This window comes from Fringilla coelebs (assembly GCF_963513975.1).
Source record: "Fringilla coelebs genome assembly, chromosome: 8".
NCBI classification, from domain to species: domain Eukaryota; kingdom Metazoa; phylum Chordata; class Aves; order Passeriformes; family Fringillidae; genus Fringilla; species Fringilla coelebs.
The window spans coordinates 29665858-29688603 of record NC_140066.1 but is presented as its reverse complement, the minus strand read 5'-3'; the positions used below and the strand labels follow the sequence as shown (position 1 = coordinate 29688603).

At 35.1% G+C, this 22746-nt stretch overlaps 1 protein-coding gene across 4 annotated transcripts in view; it reads right to left on the bottom strand.

Annotated features, from left to right (window-relative positions):
• Window positions 1-22746, bottom strand: part of ATRNL1 (attractin like 1) — a 431089-nt gene that overhangs the window by 306177 nt on the left and 102166 nt on the right. For all 4 annotated transcript variants that reach the window (XM_084210857.1, XM_084210858.1, XM_084210859.1 and 1 more), the window contains 4 exons: window positions 21558-21771; window positions 20622-20810; window positions 15975-16193; window positions 11350-11487 (listed from right to left, as the gene is read on the bottom strand). In XM_084210857.1, the coding sequence (XP_084066983.1) occupies window positions 11350-11487; window positions 15975-16193; window positions 20622-20810; window positions 21558-21771 (760 nt within the window). The remainder of the gene's footprint in view (window positions 1-11349; window positions 11488-15974; window positions 16194-20621; window positions 20811-21557; window positions 21772-22746) is intronic.

The following is a 22746-nucleotide window of genomic DNA, read 5'->3' as shown; positions in this document are numbered from 1 at the left end:
CACAAGAGAATACTTCCTTTTTAAGTAATTCTAGTTATTTCAGATCTGACAGACAAACTTTTACCAGCTTTAGTAAAAATTAAAACAGGCAGTCGTGATAGTTATTTACAAAGCAAAAACATAAAGTGAAAATTTTGGATACCTTCATGGTCTAATGTCCATAGTGAGATGTGTTTAAGACTTTTTCAGACAAAAAAAGGCCCAGGACCTACTATTATTATTGTTGTTGTTGTTGTTACGTCTTTTTAAATTTTCCTAAGACTGCAGCTTCTGTACTATTTTGGAAATTTTGGTCAAACTGCTCCTTTCATCAAAAGGCTGTTAGTTTTCTCTCCATTCTCTCTAAAGAGAACACTTCAGAGGTTATAACAAAAAAATTAGAAAGATTATTATAAGGCAATATGAAATGCAAAAGTATTTAAAAGCATTCAAATGTTATTCATAGCAGCCTTATAGGTAAGAAAAAATTCCAATCTAAGGTGAAAAACATCTGAAGTCAACAACTGGTGATTGCAAGTATTTGTGTGTATTTGGTCATTCAGAGTAAAAGCCCAAAGAAAAGAAATGATTTCTACAATTTATCAAGCAAAAATGCCATGAAATGTAAAGAAGTCAGCAAATCATTTCCCTCCCTTAGCCATTAGGATGTACAAAATACAACTGATTTTTAATGTATTCCATTGCAAGGGAGGCTTTTTTTTTCTCTAAATAACTAATGTGGTCTGGCATTATAATGCATTTCATTTAGCACTCAGAAAATGAAGACAGAATCAACTGCAATCAAACTGAAATGCCATTACAAGTTTTTTTAGAGGATCTTCATTCGATCAGTTGAGGAATGAGCTGCATGATGCCTCAAAATCTATTTTTTCACAAGTTATGGGGGGTCCCAAGCCCCTCTAGGGAAAGGGGTGACCATTTCAATCCAAAACACATGTAGAAGGGGAGATGCAGAAATTAGAAACAAGCAAAATTCCTGTTTTTTCTATTGCATTTGGGATGAGGAAACTAGCTTTAGTCAAAGGCTTATTTGAGGATCAAGTAACAGTGAATTAAGAAAATGTCATCTTCACCTTGCAGCTGCCTGCCCCCAGTGCCCCCTGAGCCAGACACAGAATCTACGTGAGCTCTTGACACCACCTTCAATACAGGGTAAAATATGTTTGTTTATCAGAGGCTGACAAAATCAGTACATTTCTAGACAGCTCAAAGTTTCTAAATCATGTCCTGCCTACCTCCTCTAGGAACAGCATTTGGAAACCAATGGATTTACACATTTCATTAGGAAGGTGAACATACTGATAACAAAGCTCAGACAGCACATCAGAAATACATTTTATAAGTATTCCTTACCACATAAAATAAATTTATAGCATGTAAACCTGAAAAAACCCACAAAAATAAGAATGCAGAGCAACTGGTTCATCATTGTCAGAAACTGTATTCCACAAGAGCATGCAGGAGGACTTGATCACTAACATCAGTGAGAGCAAGAGAATTGTCATTAATCATTGCAAGAAGATTAAATAAGCACAGAGATAAAGGAATATAATATAAATCAAACTGCTGTATCTCTTCAATATCTGTAAAAGCTGTAAGTGGTGATCAATTAAAGGATGCCTGAATTCAAAGTTCTCAGGATAAGATGCTGAACAAGGACCAAATGCCTGCTACTTACACAGATGAAGATAGCACAACTTGTTCTTATTCTTTTTATTATTTCAGATATTTTTGTTGCACAGTAGAACTCAGAAACAGTTTAAATTAAGGTTTTTTCATTTTCCTTTTAAAAAACCTGCCTTGTTCCCACTCCACTTGAGTTAATTAGAATCAACTTTGCAGGATGGAGAAGTTACACAACGCAGCCTAGTGTAGCCATCAGGCTTAAGGAACAAAACTGTAGTTGATAAAATTGGTTACTAGTGATTTAACTACATAATTACACTGTGATTGTTCAGGATGGAAAGAAAACTTTCTTAGTCAAGAAAAAAAAGTCAGTGGTTCTCCACAATCAACCATTCCAACAGCAATCCTAAGGTGATGCTTGAACCCATTCTTTGCCATCCTGATTGCTCCTAAAATCACATCATTCTGCAATGAGCACACAAATCCTGGTTCAGGAAGTAAAGGCAAATTTAGAGAAACAAGAGGTAGCTTAAAACAGTTGTACTTGACAGAAAGTTTATAAAAATCTTCTGTATGCAGTCAAGGAAAAATATCAAAAATGTTAAACATGTTGAAGAGGCATCCTGTCAAAACCTTTTGAAATCCCACAGCCACACAAATAATCTCCCTCTGGAGGTTAATCACGCTACATTCAACAGCTTTCTTCTTTTTTTCTCTCATAAAATTATGAGCATCTGAATGTCTATTGATACTTGACAATGATACTTTCCTTGATGTGCAAGGTCCTTCACTTAACATTATTCTAAGTAGGTTATGAAATACAAATGTATCTATAAAAAGTTTCCTAATTTTAGTTTGAGTTTTTTGTTTGAACTTACAATTAATTGTGCTGGAAATCATACTTTATAATACAGCTCTAATCTACAAAAAAAAAATCAAAAAGAAAATCTGTGCACACAAGAATTAACAGCATATTGAGAAGTTTGCTTAGCACATTTTGCTTGGCAGTCAAAAAAAAACTAGAACAGTAATTTTCAAAGATGTCTTTTTCCAAGTTCCTCAACAAGTTTTTCCTATGGCAATCCACTTCTGGTTTAGTATCACAGGACTGATTTTGAATACATTCTGATTGAAGTGAACTTAATTTAAATTCATAACTAAGCCCAAAAACAGGTTTCACTCAGTGTTCAGACTATTTTGGATACTGTTCAATAAATAGCATTCATTAAAGGAAGGAAAATAAATTTTCAAATCACCTTTGGGGAAAAAGGTCTTCTTAAAAGAGTGTTTATTCTGACTGTTCAAAATCTGCAAAAAGCAACATGAGGCTTTTCTTGAATAGATTATTGTGCTAGAATCCCTTTTCTTTGTGTATCATATGAACCAAGAAGCCCTTTTCCTTCTACTAAAACCAAATTCCAGCATTTTAGTTAATACTAAATGCTTTTTATTCTATGATAAGGTATTTTATTTTGAAAAACCAAGGAATTGGTGTCATCTCTATTCAATACTGAAAGGTAAAAAATAAATTAGGGAAAACAAAACAAAACACCACTAGTACTGCAAAATGGGATTTCTTGACAGTCCCCTCCTTCGTCAAAGCCTTCTGATATTTTGTTTGTACAGAATGAACAAAATCATGTTATCTGCTGGAACTTAGAATGAGAGATTTTCTTTGTCTGAATAATCTTAAATTACAGCTTCTTATCACAGAGTTTTGCTGAGAACTTGTGACAGAGTTTCTTATAAACCAAGGTACAAGCAAACAGGTTTTTTTAATTTAGGTCCATATTATAGTACCTGAAGACAGAACAGAGCACACTATACCCTTTCTTCCACTGATTTCCAGCATTTACCTGTTTTTATATAAAATGCCTTTATTCACATAGGCTCCTGTGGTCTTGTATCATAAGCATCCAATCCAATGAAAATCCTTTTTTTCTGTGACTAACCTTGAAGTGCCTGGACTAAAAGATAACTGGGATTTTTTAAATTCATACTTAGTCACCGTGAAAAGAGGGCTTCTAGAATACAATATTTAACCTAATACAAAATTTCCTGTAAATTTTAGGCAGCTAATGATGGAATGCCAAATGTGTGATCTTGCACCAGTAAAGTTCACGAATACAACTCCCTACATTCTAGACATTAAAACAGCTAAGCTGGAAAACTGTATAAAATCTCTGTATCCCAAGCTGCCATTTTATACTCTAAGAGAATCAAAACTCCCATCTGAACATTTGTTCCACTTTAGGAAGATGCAGAAGTAAAAGCTTTTGCTGACATTTATACTGCTAATTGAGGATATTTATGCTTCCTACATTTCTGGTTTTTTCCAGCAGATGTCAGTTAAAAGCTCTTTGCCCTCATTGTTAGTCCTACCTTAAACAGGACTCATAGCCCTAGAATATAAGATTTTGGACCAGAAACCTTTTCGAAACAGAACTGTGTGTTGTAGAAGGAAAAAAATTCCAAGTTTACAGCTGTCTCTTGATGAAGTTTTAAATGCAAGACTTTCTCTCTCCTTTTTGGACTCCAAAAAGTCACTTCTCAGGCCAACAGCACCTGCCCAACTTTTCCTGTTGAAATAGCATCACCCATCAGTTCCTAAAGCTGTAAGTCTCCAGGTGTTTTAGGACCAAAAACCTTAGTACAACGGTGGCATATTTGATATTTACTAAATAAAACTATTCTTAAGCAAACAATTAATTCCATATTTATGCTTACTGTCTAAAATTAAGTCATAAAAATTTATATTCAGATGCTTTACATTTGATGCTTTTCTACCTGCCCTATGCAATCCCAAACTATAGATAATTCTAAAGCTACACAGCAATAGTGTTAAAGTGAAAAATTAAGACTGCTGCTTTCTGTTCCCTCAGTGCTTAAATAACTTTTTGAAACCTTGAAAAATACGTCAAAGTAAATTAGCAGGTACCTTTCTATCAACTACATACACAACAATTTGTTTAAAAAAAGAAGTGAATAAAAAACTGTTTTTCTTGTCATGTTATCAACTTTTCCCTTTATGAAAGACAGGTTGCTTTTGGTAATGTATGAAATTATGTAATCTGCTGTCCATCAAATTTCATATACAAATGCTGTGTACATATTCATATATACATGTGTAACTACATTCTAAGAATATGGCTGGGGAGCAAACAAAGGCATCCTGTTTACATCATCCTGGGCTCTATGGGCCAATTCTCCTGGGATCTATTTTCAATTGGTTTTCCTTAGCACATTTCTCCTATTTTTCCATAGATAACCTAATTCAAATATGATGCTTTTGTTGCTAAAAAATCAGAATGCATACTACTTAAAAGTATGTGCATTAGAGTGGGTTTTGATGTAGGCACCCCTTCTAAGGAACCCCACAATTACGTTAAGGTAATCAAACTGGATTCTTTTTCTAAATATCTAACACACTGATTGTCCTTTGTGCTCTAGAGGAACAGAGCTCTGTCTGTTCTTGAGGGTGCCCATGGCAGCTTTTAAGTCTTTCTTTTGGAGAAGGAAGGAAGGAAATCAGAATCAGCCCCTCCACAGAGGGTCATGATGAAAACACATTATGAGGGTTCCCACTGCTGAATAGGTAAAAGTTCTAGAATTAGTGCCAGAGAAAACAATTTGTAAAGTCACCCATTAGGCACCTTTAAAAGTTAGATATAACCTAAAATTCAAGGAGAACATTGTCAATCTGCTGCCAGGATGAGTTTAACATCTTTCTCATGTCTCTCCTTCACAGACACTTGAAGTAATGGCTTGTGGCACCCTTGGCCTCTTCTCTCAAAACCCCACATCTCAGCTGTCAGTAACTCAGCAGAATAATCACATTTCCTGAAGAACAAGATTTGAACACCATGGAAGAGCATTCTTCAGATATAACTTCAGTGACAACACATCACTAATAAGTTTTAGTTTGTATTCTTTTAACCAACACAAATAATCACAAATATGTATCTACAACTAATCTACTGCTGGGTTAAATTTCACCAAAGTCCTTTACCTAAGGTACTTTAAAGTAATTCTGACACCCTAGTCTTTTATTGATACCTGTCTGATTTAGTTTTTTTAATGTCTTGAGGCATTTCCTGTAGTTACATGCCAGTTGGGTAGCATGTCTAGATGCCAAAGTTTATGTAGAAGGCTTTCAAGCAGCAGCATGAGTAGATGCATGCACATAGGTGCACAAATACAGGTGATGCACACATGGAGTATATTTGCTAAAAACATACTGACTTTTGATAATGGTTTGAAGATCTCATAAAAAATCAGATGTTTCCAGTAAAAGATTAACTTTACCTTTCCAAACAGAATTTTTACAAACCAAACGTGGGGGGAAGCTGCTGCTTTTGGTGTTGAAAGTGTCCAATGTGAGATAACAGAGAAAGGAAAAGATCTATAAAGGCAACAGAAATGCTGCAGACTTGCTTAAAAAATGTCACCCCAACAGCCTGTGTGGCTGGAAGCTTTTACAGGATGGTCATCAGCGTCTTAGGTTCCTTTAAGGGCTGCTTAGAGAACAATCAGTGCAAGTTAAGACACAATGCTCCTGCTGTGCTGGGACTCATAGTCCCCTTCTGCAAAAGCAACAATTCTGGGAAAACTGAATGCTGCTTGGAGTGTAATCCCATTATTAAAGAAAATGACAATACAGCAAAACGCTTAGATTATCTTCTTATTATTAAATATATTATACAGTCATTGTGTGTGTCATTAGTTACTGTAAAGAATTTTTTCCTGGCATCTCAAATTGTAAGGATAATTTTTTAAAATACCACGCATAAAGGAAGTGACAAGGTGTTAAGGAGCTAGAGCAATTTTTTTAACACTGAAAACTAAGTAGATGATTAATAAGTTTGAAAATAACACTAAAAAAAATCACTAAGATGAAACAAAGTTGTTCCAAGCAATCTCCCATAGTGGGGTTTTTTTGGTACTATATGTGCAATATGTAACACATGTATAAATCTTATTTTTTTCTAGAACTTTGATTTTAAAACTGTGTATTTCCCAGAAATATAGCACACAACAGAGCAAGACCCTCAAGAAAACAAAATACCAAGAGAAGCCATCAAGACAGCAAGCCAGGACCTGTTCCCACCTACAGTCAAAGCTGCTTTATTTCCAAAATCCAATAATACTCAAGAATGAATTTTCTGTTACCGAATTTAAATATTCATCCCTTCAAAATCATCCTTCAAAATGGGACTTCAGCAAAATTTAGAAAAAAATCAAAGTGATTTGGAATATCTGCTTTCAAGCTCTTCAACACCTCAGACTGAAAGGCTGCCCAGGTGTCCCAGGAACAGATACTCATCTAATCTTTACCATAACACACAATGTGCCTTATTCTGTTCAAGGCAGGGTTTGATTACTTAAATATTTCTGGCACAGGCTGACAGCACTGAATTAGCACTCCAAGGACTGCCCATGGATTTGCTTGGCCTGGAAATCCAAACCTGTCTCTTCCCAGAACACCCTATTCCCTCATGCTCAGAATTCACCTCTGCCTTCCCCCTTATTTTCTTGCACATTGAGATAACTCTTAAAAACGATGCTAACTTGACCTGGTAACTGGGATGGTACCCTCTCTTCATACTTTCTTTGCTTGACAGGAAGCTGAGATGACAAATCTTAAGCATGTGCACAGGGTCTGGACCTACTAATTTGTGCACTACCATTTGTTTCCAAGAAGGAAAAGCAAATCCTATTGCACAACTTAAAATATTTCATAATTTAAGGTAAGAAATCAATTTCATTTTCTATTGTGGTTACCTATTTGACACCACAGACTACCTGAAACCATTTTAATTAGTATAAGAACAGATAACTAAGAGATTACAGTCACAGAGCTTCCCCTATCATAAAAGACCCCTGCAATTTATTACTGATTTTTGTACAGAATGCAGCAGTGAATCAAATATAAAATAATTCAAACTATATATTTGTACAATGAAATGTCAGAGAGAACTGAAGGAGCACATATATCTTCACTGCAAGTCACATCTTAGGACAACTGAATATAAAGCTCATTTTTATACCAAGAATACAAATTCTAATTCTCATTCTCTGTATTGAAAAGAGACTTCAAGTGAAAAAATTTAAATGAGTAATTGGTATTAGGTATGGTTATTTCAAGAAAAAGAACAGTAATGATTTCTTTAAAATATGACTATTGCCAAACCACTGCCCATCAGCAGCCAAAATACCAAATTTCTGACACAAATAAACCAGTCTCAGCTACAGGGGAAACCTGCATAGGATGGAAAGCTTTTTAACTCCACAGTACCTAAAACACTACAGATTCAAAAATAAGTAGTATACAGCTTAGTAATATCTTAGTAACATTAAGGATCCAAAATATGGAAAATATCCATAGCCATCTGGCTATACAGCTCATTTTCCTATATAATCAGAATACTTTATCTTCACCCAATACCTCCCTGCTTTCTAGATCTCAGACTCCAAGACACTAGAGAATATTAGGGTTGGAGAAAAATGTGAAGAACCAGCTAGTTCCCTACCCATTTCCAAAGCTTGAGACATTTGAAAATTTATAAGGGATAGTACAAGTGGTAATGCAGATTTCATAACATATTTAGGTAATCCTTCACTGTTTAACCAGTAGAAATATTTCCTTGTATTCCACCTTAATCTTTCTTGTTGCAACCTAATCCCATTACTTCCTCCTCAACCAAAATGGGGACATGGGGGAAGGCACTTTATCATCTCCCTCTCTTTTCAGCTTCCCTTCATGCATCTGAAGCCTGCTATTATGCCTCCATCTTTCCTTTGTCCTTCTGCAAGGTTTGTCACATTTACTAAGCCTGCATCGTATCAGGATGCAAAGCAAGTCCTTAGTTCTGTTTTAAAGCTATTGAAATGTCAGCAATTATAGTGAGTGAAAATCCCCAAAAGTCAATTTTTTTTACCCATTCTTTAATCACAACTATTCAAAACCTTTTGGAATCTGAATTATATTTTTTTTCTATAACAACTGTTACTCATTCCATAGTAATTTAATACCATATTCCATAGTAATTTAATACCATAACACTATGCAATACCACTAGAAATGTATCACTTATCTGATGACAGTTGTAAAGCCACCATTAGTACCAGAGTGGGAAAAAAGATTATATTTTAACAGAATTTGCCATCCCTGGACAAAGGTCAGAACAGAATTGATCACTCAGAGGTGAACAGTCATTTCTTTTAGAGCTTTCTGAATTACATTCTTGGAGTATAAACAAGAAGTATTTAGGAAACTATTGGCATAGTTAAGGAAGAAAGATAAAAGTTTTCCAAGGACTTCAAGGCTTGCTATGCATGTCCTCCTCCTTCCTGAGGGCTAATGGAACCTATATAAAAAAGAAACGTTTTCTTGCAAATCATTTTAGTCTGTATCACCAACAGTGAAACTAAGAGCTCAGATTTTACCTATAAGTACATATACCATGACAGCAGGAAATGTAATGTGTGCACTGAATACATAAGTACTTTCATCAGGACACTGGAAAAAAGTTATTTAATGTCATGAGTGTGCTATGGAAATGATCTGCAGATTTTGTCCCAGAGCACACAACCTCACCTCTGCCCTGCAGAGATCAAGTACATCCTCTGTCCCCAGCTTTGACAGCTCTCCAATTCAAAGCAAGCTATGCCCTTGTAACTATAGCAACTTGATCCATGAAGAATATTACAGTATTACAGATGTACTTTCAGATTTATAGTCATCATCCTGTCATGCCTTTACAAAGTTTTCAACCTGCATCCTCAAAGTAATTATTCAGGAGCTCCAAGGGAAAAACACACCACGTGCTCAGGCAGCCATGGAACCAAAGGCTGAGTCTTGGTGGAAAAAGAAAGTGGTGGGGTCCAACCAGAAACTCAGCTGGCAGCAGCAAACTGACACAAGATGCAACTCTAAAGATGACTAGTTTGGGTGTTTTTTTAGTTCCTTGTGGTTCTTTTGTCCTTTAATTGGCTTTTTTCATGTAATTTCCTGCCTTATTTTCTCCTTATTTCAGTCACACTTAAACTCAGCTTCTAATTGGGTTGCCCTTTCTTCCACTCGTATTTTTCTCCATATATTTCAATTATGGTTTTAATTTCCAGCCAACTTTAATTTTTTTTCTGCATTACCAATGGCATTAGCAGAATGAAGGAGAAAAGATATACAAACCATGACTTTCTTTATGATCCCAGCTATGGTTCCAAGATCCTCTTAATTTCTAGTAACATTGATTTGACTTATCTATGGATCACTGGTATTTTTTCCTGCAGAAATCCCTGGCCCACAATTTGGGCACTTCTATCACAGTACTCATGATACTGTAGAAAATCTAACAGTTCACAATTACTACATTCTTCCAAATATCCTAAGGATGTAAACATTTATTATGCACTCTGTACTAAAAATACAACATAGCATAGCAGATAAAGCATAGAATTAATTATCATTTTTATTTTTTAAAGCATTCCCTAGTCAAAATAGCTCTTGTTAAAATCATGTCTACCAATAAAAATATGCATTTTTACAGACTAGGTTTGAAAAAACAAGTTGTAAAATTTATAATTTTACTGGTCTTATAAATTGATTTCAGCCATTATTGCACCACGCATATTTCACTAAAGGTGATGGAATGCTTATTTGGTTGATAGCTAATGTATCCCTGAAGAATAAAAGCTGTATGCATACATCATTTTGCCATAAAGGTGATACAGACAGCAAAAGAACATTTTGTCAACTTCAGGAGAAAAACTGAACTATTAAGAATTATTTAAAGCATCATAAAGCCTCAGCAAAATGTTCAATTGTCAATAAAGGTAGACATTAATCTTTCTATCCCCTTGAACACAATTTTTACATATCGTGCTTGAGTGTACCAGATGTGAATCTTTATGCATTGCCTACTGCACATTAGAGCGCTGAGGAACCAACAAACCCTTTAAATGAAGAAATACTCCTTGAGAAGCAAAGGTCTGGTTAAAAAAACATCAGTAATGGAGAAGAAATCATGGCACAAAACTTTCCAGCACCCTCCTAGATTCAAAGCCAACCTTACTGAGCTTCCATATTGAGTATGCTCCTCCTTCCATCATTCACTTTTAAGGGAAGGAGTTCCTGTAGCCCTACAGCAAAATACAAAAACCACTTGGAGTATCTGACTTCATTCTCTCCTTTACTTCAAGGAGAATCCTCCACTGCAGCAGTTTAAAAGCTAAACTTTGAATAGGTCTGGGTGCCTTGCCATCCTCAGCATACCAGGACTTTTTGTTTCATCTATACATGAGTAAGACCTTTTCGTCTGTTAAATGCATAATTCCTCCACTAGCATCACAAATTTATACAAATCAGTGTTACCAGATATTCTGGCAGATATTATAAGCACCTTTTTGACTGCCTCTAACAGGATTGTTCACATGGAATTTAATGACATCTCTCTGAAATAATTTGAGCGTTGCTCCAACAAAGAAGTTTCCTCCTCCTCCTGAGATAGCAACAATTGCAAAATAATGACCCTGAATGAGTTTCTCTTCAAATATATTAATCTGATTTTGAATCATTAGTTTAGCTGATCAGCTCATCTGTACTATAAAATAAACTTCTAACCTTTAAAGAAAAGTTAATTTCACGTTACATTAAAGACATTAAATTCACATTACTTAAAATGTCATTTTGATATTTTTCTTTTTCCTTCCAGTAGAACTTACCTGTACACTGTCCTCCGTTGGTGGGATCCCCATAATATCCTGGCATGCAGGTCTCACACTGTTTTCCTGTTGTTAGGTTTCTACACTGATCACAGACATTGCTGTTGATGCAGGTGCTGTGGCCATTACACTGGCAAGCTGGAATACAACATTTTTAAAGCTTCATGAGTAAATTTCTCTTTGGAACAAAATCATCTCTATGTGATTACGAAATTGTAGTACAATGTGATTCTGAGCGTAGTCCTGACTAATAACCAGCATAAATATATTTGCACATTGACACTTCAAAAATGCACTGCAATACAAGATGTATTCACACAAAAACTGACTGTGACGTGAGTTTTAAGGGTTTTATGACAAAGGGTTTTTTTTACTATTGGAATGATTTAATTAGTCCTTACAGCTTTTAAATGCTGTCCAGGCATTACAGAAATCTTTGAAGGGATAGTAAGTCACTAACTGAGACTCCATGAAAACCCCAATACCTACATACAAACATGAGGTATTTGAAAACCTGCTGTGATGGAGAACATAAACTCACAGCTGATCATATCTAGTGGGCAGAGAGAGCTTCCAAAATAAATTAACTAAATATTATCTTATTTTAATTGTCCTGACCCTCATTAGCATTGACATACAAAGCAAAATTGACAAAGAAATTTTAAGGATACCAGGACCACATCAAACAGCTCCAGTCCCTCCTCACTACAGTCAATTTTGGTGAAAGTGAAAAAATCTGGATTCCTATGGATATAATTTTTTCACACGTGGCCTTAAAAGCATAAAATTGCTTTTTGTCAAATAACACCATTATAAACCACTGATCTTGCACCAGAGCTTCACATTTTGGGGAAACTCAGAAAGTACTGATCACTCCCGCAGCAAAATCACAATGTGAATCCTGCCAGCAACATTGATCCTGCTGCCAGGTTTTGAAGGATGACCTCTCTATAGAGTGGAGCTTCAGAGCTCATGGTACCCAGCAGATTAGTGATCTGTCAATTACAGCAGCTTCTCAAATGTCAAACCATGTCAGACCTGTCGATTCCTCAGTGCCAAAGTGGGTGGAAGACTTGGAAGAGGACAGCTATCACACTAAGATTGTATTTTTTAAAAAATTTGGATTTTTTAATTTAAATGTCACAGTGATTGGTGTCTTGGCTAGGGAAAAAAAGGGATTCTCACTGCATGATTTAAAAGTTTTTAGAGCTGTTTTAAAATTTAGTAACTTAATATATTTATAGCCATTGCCAGACTTGGTTCATAAACCATTAAAAACTCCCAAGCTGACAATCTCTTCTTTCTTCTGTAACTATGCCTAGACAATCTTCCAAACAAGTATGAAATATTTCTGTACCATTAGGTTTTCTCACTATCCTGACTAAATCTCTAGAAATCACAAGGCTTATTCTTCTCCCAAGGATACTTGATTTTTAGACACCTTTATGGTGTCTCCCTCTTTTTCAGTTTGTTGCCATTCTCAGGAAAATCTACACAAAAGTACCATGAGCTGCAGCTCCATTTTGGGATTTGTGTACATGTTTTACACATTAAATTACTTAAAGCAAATGTAAAAGAAAAATACAGCCCAATAATCAAAAAGTAAAAACAGAGAGTACATTAAAGAGCTGTTCTATTAAAGATTGCCTAATTAAGACTATACCATAGTGTAGGACAAATGCTTAATATTAATATTCTCTAACTAGTGGACCATTGATTTTGAAATTTTCTATTCTCGCTAATGCTTAGTTTTGTATTTCTTAATTTTTGTGTTATACAGGGTGATGAAAGTAACCTTAATTGTAAAGTTTAGATTTCTGCAAGTAATATTATCTGGTCATACATGACAGATGTGAATGCTTACATTTTGTTGAGTCAAACTAAATGGAAGACATTTTACAGCAAATTCAAAAAAATATAAACATACAATAAGAAGGCAATCCACAACTGATATGACACACCATAGAAAAATTACATTATATATTTGCTGATTTCCCTAAAAATACGCATCGCATTGGAAAAAGTCAGAAGTGCAAGTTCAATAAATTTCAAAGTTGGTTCAGCGCAATCAAACTGGAGACATCAGTATCAAATAATTTTAAAAGTCATTAAATTAATGAGACCCAGTAATGAGTAATTAAGTAAGAATTAGGAGTTAAATTTCTAAAAGTTCTTTTTTCTTTAAGTCCTTTTAATGTACATCACTGACAGAAACAAAGTCATTTTCCTCACACACAAAAATGTGCTTCAGCTGAATCCTCAGTCAGGCTGCCCTGGAGAGAAGCAATTTTATGTCTAATTTGCTTTGGACCTCTGTGTTGAAATAGCTGATGAAGCTGACAATTGTTGGTAATTAGAGTTTTAAGGAAATAGTTGAAACCAGAAAAAGTTATGAAAAGGCTGTCTTCATTACAATGTGGATCTAGTGTAAAGATACTTCTTCTAGTTCTAAACAAACTAGTTAGAATTTACTCACACTGCTGTTCAGAGAAGAAATTTAGACTTCAAAGAAAAACTTGGGCTTGCATTCTACCTAAACCTTTCTTCTCACAAGGTGAATGTCAAAGCTATTTTTCTTTTCTTCATATATATATATATATATGTTAGTTGCAATTTTATTTATAACAATAGTTCAGTTAAACTAAGAATCCGATGAAAATAAAATTGTATTCCTATCAAAAGGAAATACTATGACAGCTTATTTGAATCCTGTTGATTTCAAATTGACCAGTAAGAAAAATAAACATTTTCTATACTGTCTGATGAATATTAATCTTGAAGTTTTGAACAAACAGAAAGTGAGAAGGAATTTTAAATTTTTACCAGCAGAACAATTGTCCAGAGACACTATAGGGAGGATGGATATGGACTACAAGGAAACATAAGTGCATGCCTGAATGACCATTAATGGTTCAGCCAACTATTTATCAACGTGGCAGAATAATCTCCAAACTGCATGGTATAAACTATCTATTTATATTTTCATCCTAACTGCAAACTGTTCAGTAGGCTTACATAGACTTAGTCTAATTCTATCTTGTTTCAAGTACATCAAATGATTGTTGGGCTAAGAATAAACTGTGTTAGCATAATCCACTACAGAAAATATTCTATGAAAATGAAAACAAAAATCTTAGGAACAAAACCTCCAGCCTAAACAGATCAAAAATAAATTTCACATCAATTGAAGTTCTAATGCTATGACTTCTGTACTATTTCTCCCTTAAACTCAAAGCTAGGGAATGTTCAACTGAAGTCAAACTTTTTTAAATTCTTGATAAAAACATACAATGAATACAGAATTTTATCCATCAAGAATAAATATTAAACACAGCTGTTTAGACAAGCAATATATTTACCTATTATGATTTCACTAGTGGCAGTAATTATGCATTGTACTGAAGGGTTAACAATCCTTCAATATCAATATATAGACTAAGTAATGTAATTTCTATACAACAGAATGTCATTCTATTGTTTCCAGAAATGTACTAGAAGCTTCTTTGCTCAGGAAGTAGTATTAGCTGATGTGGAAGGTTTCTTTGTTTTCAACTGAAAATATGCAACAGTGTTCACTGGGGTTTATATTTCATTTTTCTAAGGTTTTAAATCCTCACTGTATATACATATATATGCATACACAACAGAGAGAATAAACTCAGGAAAAAAGCAGATAAGAAAGCAAACACAGCTGCATGTACCCATAAAAATATTGATCCTACAGAAGCTCCACCTTCCAATATTATCAGCAGTAGAACATTTCCTGGAAAAATAACTTTAGCATAGTTACACTATTTAGTCTAAAAATAAAACAACAACAAAAAAAAACCACCACCAAAAAAAAGAAAAAAAATCACCACAAAGTTTTCAAGATGTCTTTTAAACTGTATTATTTATTGTAAATGACTTCTGGAGGGCTGTCAAAGTCCCTGGTGTGCTTTTCATTTGCCTGCAGTTCTCCACAGCTGCTTCCACACTCTGCTGTCAGGGCTGGAGGATTTCCACACAGGAGGCTGCACCAGCACAGCTTGCACTGTCTAATGGCACATGATATCTTCCTTACTTTTCCAATGAACTCAAAAATTAAAATTCTGTAATTAGAGTGGTGTGGCTTAAATTGAGACTTCAGAGATTCTCTTTAAGGCCACACAGGCAGCACATATTCTATTCACTCTCAGTGTCTAAAAGGTCAGCTGGAAGCACAGCTCAGGTTTTGGCAGCCCCCCATTCTGATAGTCAGCTGGACTTGGCAAGAGCAGGAGGGAATTTTGTGTCCATCAGTCTTCCCCGTGGGATAATTTCTCCCCAGTTCCACTCCTTGATGGATACAGAAGCCAAAAGAAAGCTGAAGAAAATCCATATATTTTGATTTCTAAATGTGGAGGGATAGGGTGGCTGAAAATTATCTACAAATTAATGGCAATTTTGGCTAAACTTCTTGCACTGCATTTCACAAGTCAACCTATACTTGTATTCAGTAGACAGAAAAACTCTATCTTTAGGAAATATTTTGTAAAAAATTAGTTTCCCATGAAAATGTTTTTGTATTACTTAGAACAATCACATTATTTTGTTGTGCTTAAACTTTCATTTCATATATAAGAAAGAATGGAAGCAAACCTTACCTGGACACTGGATAAAAGACCACTCATAATTTTTTTCTTTTGGGCAAAGAGCAGCATCAAGCACCATTTCATTGGAGTGGACACTGACAGGTTTCATTGGGCCTCTGGAGGAGCCTTCCAAGCACTGTCCTTTGCCAGTGTTACTGGGATCGTTGCACCATCCACACCCTGGCTGCTCCAAACACTGTCCACAGGTCCTCAGCCCAGAGCAGTTTTGAGCTTTAGTACATGGAATACAATATTAATGCATTGTTTTTTAAATAAGATGCTTGGATTTTACAACAGGAGATGGACAATTAACACTTTTCATTGTGCAAATTAAAAAAAAAAATCAGTAATACTAGTAAGAATATCTCAGTTTTCATTAAAAGCTGTGCATCCTTAAAGACCACAAAACATGCAGCAGATGTTTGTTATACCACAATAAAAACTTCAGATCAACAAAGAAAATAGAACAAGAATATTGCACATCTTCATTATGCACACAAGAAAATATATTTTTTCCCTTATTATTTGTATATAATGCATTTATTACTAATTTTACTGAGATAAACAGCCCTTCCAACAGGAATACTAGAGTTCAATAAAAGGTCAGTAAGCCAAGTAAGAGTGGTAATATTTATAAATATAAAAAAACCACAGGATCATTCAAATTCAAACCAAAAATTGTTTTGGGCACAAAGTACCCCTGGGTGTCACCTGAGTATTGCCTACAAATATTACTTAGCCTTCTCACATACAGCTTTTGGAACAGGCTAGCAAACCACACATCTCAAGCACCAAGTCATAATTCAGATCAATTTAAATTAACTATATCTTAAGGTTCTGATCAGTTAGTCAGGTTTCATTTTAAAATTGCATTCTAAAATCTAAATAACCCTTTAGATCTCTTTATTATTTAAAATTATTAAACGGTCTTCCTCATATTTCAAATCTGTTTAGAACCAAATAAAATTCCTATTCTGAAGTTACTGCCATTTTTTATTAATAAGAAATTAACATTTTAGTAACTTCAAGAACACAATTAATGTTCCCAAACTTCTTTAAGCTTTTTCTGACACATCTAAGTTTTTTTTAATTACTTTTGTAACACTGGATCAAATTAACATCAGACTCATTCAAATATTGATCACTTTGGGTCCTTGTCTCTCCTCACATTAATTTTACAGGCTTTCAAAATCAAATTTTAAAAGCACACATGAAGGTAAGCTCCTGCTGTGAAACCAGAATTATTATTATTTTTAAAAAGAATAAAGTAATTTAAAGATTCCCAGAGTTATTTTGAAGGACACTCAAATGGCTTCTACGTGAGGGTAACCTCCCAATTTGGCTCAGCTGCAGCCAGAACACTGCATCCAAATAATGCTCACAGTTACCTGGGCTCCTCTGGACCACAAAAGGAATACTAAACAGAATGATTTCACTGCTAACTAAATTAACTGAGACCAGAATAAAGCTAGCTCCTCTGCCTTCAGCAACTATTAAAATTATTTTAAAGTAATGAAAGCTGTTAAATGAAAAAATACTGCACAGTCTAAAGATACCTGCAGCTATCAGGAAAACAGGCAGTGAAGAGTCTGAGTGAATCTCAAAAGGATTTTAACAGCACAGAAAGCTGAAGCAAAAGCTCTTCAATAGACTTGGAAGAATCCAAACAGGAGGAAATGTTTCAACTGGGATGGGAAAAGGCCAACAGTTGTTGCAAATAGTCAAATGTGAAAAATCAGTTTTAAACCATCAGAGCTGAAGCTGAATGATATAAATTTGGGCTTTTGAATACATTAGAAGATCAGCAGAAAAATAAAGACCATCATTCTGCACTGGCTGGCTTGCCCTTTCAGAGATGCACTCTAAACAGTCCAAATAAATCTCATGCTGCTATTTATACTCATGCTGCTATTTATAAAGCCCTGAAGTATCAGCTGCACTATCTTTACAGAGGCTAAAGCAGAACCAAAAGTGAAAATCCTCAGCTATTATCTGTAGTGGCATTCAGCTGAAAAACTGAAGAGAGCTGAGAAGCAATTGTTGATAGAAGAAGGGGATATTCAAGCAGCAATTTTGTTTTCTTTGATATTCTAGAGGTAGCAAAAGATTGTTCAACTGTCAGCTATTCAATCAAAAGTCATAATGGATGGAAGATGTAGGGAAGAGTGGAAATGCAAGTTTTTGGCAAGTAGGCATTAAAATGACAATATGTCACCAATAAAGCAGCTTTCCTCATTTTTAATTCCAAGTTGTGAAAATAAATGTGAAGTTCTCAGTTGATTTTTTTTATATTTTAAATCATACATGCTTGTCTGAATTTTTTTTTTCATTCAGAGCAAAACATCCAAAAGCTCAGAAATTAGCCATTCAAAATAAAAATTCAATTTTAAATACAAGGAGGAGTTTTTAAAGGTATAGTTCCAGTCTGTTCTTCAAGTAGAAACACTATCCCTTAAAAAGGGTATCCACTTAATAATTCATTACTCCAGCAGCAATAATGATATATTTACCTAATAAAATTTTCAAGTCATTTTAGACTAACAAAATATCTGAACCATGCTTCATTTGAACGTGCGATTTCTTGTTTAAATGCAAAATATCTGATGCTATAAAACTCTGGGAAAACTGCTTACAGCCACAGAAACTTGGTTTTTTTCTAATTTGTTGAATATAAAGTACATTTTCATACAAAATTGCCTTTACATAATGTTGAACTGGTATATAGCAAGTCCCTTTTGCCTTATTTAATATAAACTTTTACAGACCTGACAAAAATGACGATCAAATTAAAAACAATTTCTTATGTTCCCCAAACAAATTGAATCAGCGTGATGTGCAAACACTACACAAAGAGAAAAACTGAACTGAAAGTTCAGGCTGACATAATATCTGCTAGTTCAAAAACATAAGCATCATTTATGTGGTATTCTGTCAATTTTATCTCCAGATTTGCAATCTATTTAAGTTCTGCCACAACTCACTATCAATATTTTATAAGTTAAAAAATTGATTCCTACACAGGAGAGGAAAACAAAAGTTCTGTGAGTGGTTATAGGAAAGAAACCTTTATATAACTACAGAATTATTATTCCAAACATATTTACAAGAGATTAAACGTTCCTATTACCTGTTACACTGAACCTGGGCAATAGAACTTGGATTAATACCTGATATTTACTAACTTAGCCAAAAAGTTTACCAGAAAAGCTCAACATGGTCCTGGTTCATTACATTCTATGATTATTAAGGACAAAGAAGGAACCTCAATTAGAGGAATAAGGGCTCTTGGCCAGTTTAGCCTGAAGGAAAAGCTTTCCTATCACGTACTTCCCTTGAACCCAGATATGCAGTGGCCTGCTACAAACAGCTCTTTTTCTCTCCTAAGATTAGAATATATCAATGGTTCCTTTTACAGACACATCAAGATCATTAATGCTGTCACAAGATATCCACAAATAAAAGATTCCAAAGGCTTTGATAACAAAAGACCCTTATGGAGAGAGAGAGGAAATCAGAAGTAACCAGAAAAACTCAGAGTAGAGCAATAGGGAGAGTCCAAAGGTACCATTCAGAAATCCTGAAAAATCTAAGAATCAGTCTTCTGCACAATGGTGACTGAGGAATTGTTCTAAACAAACCTCATCTAAGACAAGAATCAAAGGCACCAGGCAGCTCCCTCCAGCATCTACATCAATTATGTCCCAAATAAACCCTGGAATGCTGGAACTGCATGGGGCTGACTCCAGTCACTCCCAGCTTGGCAAGGAGCAGCTGTGCCTGATACACTGAATGGGACTTGGAGAAGATTGCTCATTCTTCCAGAGACACTGCACCAAGCTCTGATGAAATGTGCTTCCAAAGGAACATCCAGGGAGTAACCTGGCTCCTTGACAAAGTAAGAAATCACTTTTTTCTTGTCCCTAAAGGATGAAATGGGCAACCTTGAACATTAATGCAGCCTGATCCAGTCTGGTCACACAGGACAGAACTTTTCTGTACCTCCTCTACCTGAATGATGGCCTAACAGAATTCCTTCTACTTCCACAGAGAGGATGAATCTGCAAGAGTTAATTATTACATATCAAGGGTTAATAATCCCCCTCTGCAAGGGAGAGGAATCTAAGGAAGACCAAGATCATTTGCTTTGCATTTGTGTTACAATATTCTTAAGACCACCACTATCCTTATGAAAACTTTGTTTTTTATCTTTGCATGTTAGGAAAATGGCATAGCCTGAATCTGAAAAAAATAAATCAGAACATTTAAACCTTAAAAAAATCAGCACACTTCTTAATAACTTGATATTGTGTAAGTCTAAGTTCTACATATTGGTTATCTAATTTTAACAGTTCCAGCTCATGGATGTTGTTTGTCACAATAACTCTGATCATACAAACAATCATGGTAATTTTTATTTATGTTAAAGGAATAAGTACTTTTTACAGTTTCAAAAGACTATACTTCAAAGAATTTCCAGTATTTTATCTGTATCTAAGAAATGCATACTTAGCACTGAATTCTCACATTAGCAGCTATATAATGTCATTCACTTGAAAATCTTTTTATCTCTAGAGAATGTGCAGAATCCCTCCAGATCTTTTGAGTGAAAAACAAATCTAAGAACACATTTAATAAGATGAAATTCACTAAGATACTCACGGGAGCAGGTGGCAGTTTGCCACTCCAGACACTGCCCATAGGGGAAGGAGATGATGTAGGCATTGGAGTCCACACATCGTTTGGTGCTGCTGCACCACATGCACTCCATGCCATTGCTCGTGCAGTTGGAACAGGTTGTTCTCAGGGAGCAGGGCTTTTTGCAGGGCCTGGCATTCTGGTTGGGACTGACTGGAAAGGATAATATTTTTTTATACAAATAATATATTATACAAGTATAAAATCTTATTATTGTTGTTGTTATAATTATATTTTATCATTTTGAACACAAGTTCAATCTACTTTTTCTTTCACCATTTGTTCCATTAGAGAAATCCCTGTTGAAGTGGTTGCTTCCTTAACTAGCTATAAATATTTTGGTCCAAATTTAGGTTTTTGTATATAAATAAAATAATATTTTACATAATTTAATATGCAAAACTAAGCATGACTCACACAACCACTCACAAAGTCCATTTAGTGTATGTTAACTTGAACAGTCAAGTGACTCTTTGTCACAGTAAACTTTATACACAAACAAACCTAGAAGACAGAAACCAGAATTTTGGATTTGTCCATCTTTTACAACTTTAAGATATTCACTAATGTTCAGCAAGATTCAGAAAGAACACATCAGCATTGCAGAATATCTCCACATGTGGTTACAGATACTGTTACCATCGACTATTACTGATTTCAAGGCAAACAATAAGATTTCTGGTGTGAGGCAAAATAAGTCACATGAACTAATTCTCAAATAAATATGTGCTGCTTTAGGAATATAACAGATTACAGCTATTTCCAAAAAAAACCTAAAAAAATATATATTTTTGTAATTATTTAATCCAAATTGTCCCCACATCCATCTTAGGCAAATGAAACCCCAAAGAGCTTGTTATTCACCACAGCATCAGTTCCTGGGAGAAAGAGGCTGCTTACCAACGGGTTTTTCACACACAAGGCCATCTGCCATGGCAGTGCAGGGATTTGCCTTCAGCCCTGCCACCTCTGCTCTCTCCAGGTAGGCACAGAAGCCAGAGTCGTTGGGCTCTCCAGGGAGCCACTGCAAGGTGGTGTTTGTGAAAGGGGACATGTCATCCCAGCCCCAATAGGAGATGTTGATCTTGCGCAATCCCACCCAGGGGGAAATTTTCTATGGATGGAAATGAAAAAAACAGAAGAGAATCATTTAAAATGCTTTTTGTCTTGATAATTTTTTTTTTTTAAAATAGCTCAACAGTAACAACTTCACACTTTCAAAATTCACCATGTTCTTATCTCACGTTATCATCTCATCAATTATTGTCCACACAGTTCGTATCTTAATTGTTCTATCTTGCTGAACATCTCCACAAACTCCAACAAAAACTCCACTCCCTATATGCTTCTCTTCTACTAAAAACCTGCGTTCTGTTCAAAGACAATTCTGATTTCTATCATTGGACACAAGTCATAAGGAAATTGTTTGGTTTTTTCCCAGTGGCTACTGTACAATTACTAATTGCTAGGCCACTGTGGATAATTAAATACACATATGTTAACAGCAATTCAGAAAAATCACATTTCAGGAAAAAGTAGGATTAATACTCCATCCTCTAAAGTCCATAGTGCTGATACTGATCAACTTTAGGCAATTCAGAGACAGACATAAAAGTGGCACATTTACATTTCCAATGCTGTTAAATACACATTTAATATCCTTTCGTTATTGATTTATAAGTTATAAAACATAGTCTAGAAAAAAAACTAAAACCACACATTTTTAAAACATATTTAGGATGTATCAGTAAAACTACATCACAAATTCTACTGATTTTTACCATTTCATCTTTACACACTTAGCAAGTGAAAAGCAGATTTTAAGGAAAAAAGGCATTTGCCCTTGTTCCAGGATAAATCTACATGCATTACTTGTCAGCATTGGTGTAAAAATCTCAAGACACCCAAACCAAATACATTTCCACATGTAATCTCTGTGCAGGCAGTTTTCATTAAGCCCAGTTTAAACACACAGAAGAGAGATACAGAGAGACAACTGGGCTGTGACAGGTACATGATTGCAGGTGGGTGCCAGAATACCAAACCAGCTGCCTGCCCAGGCAGAGGATACACATTGTCAGCTCCAAAG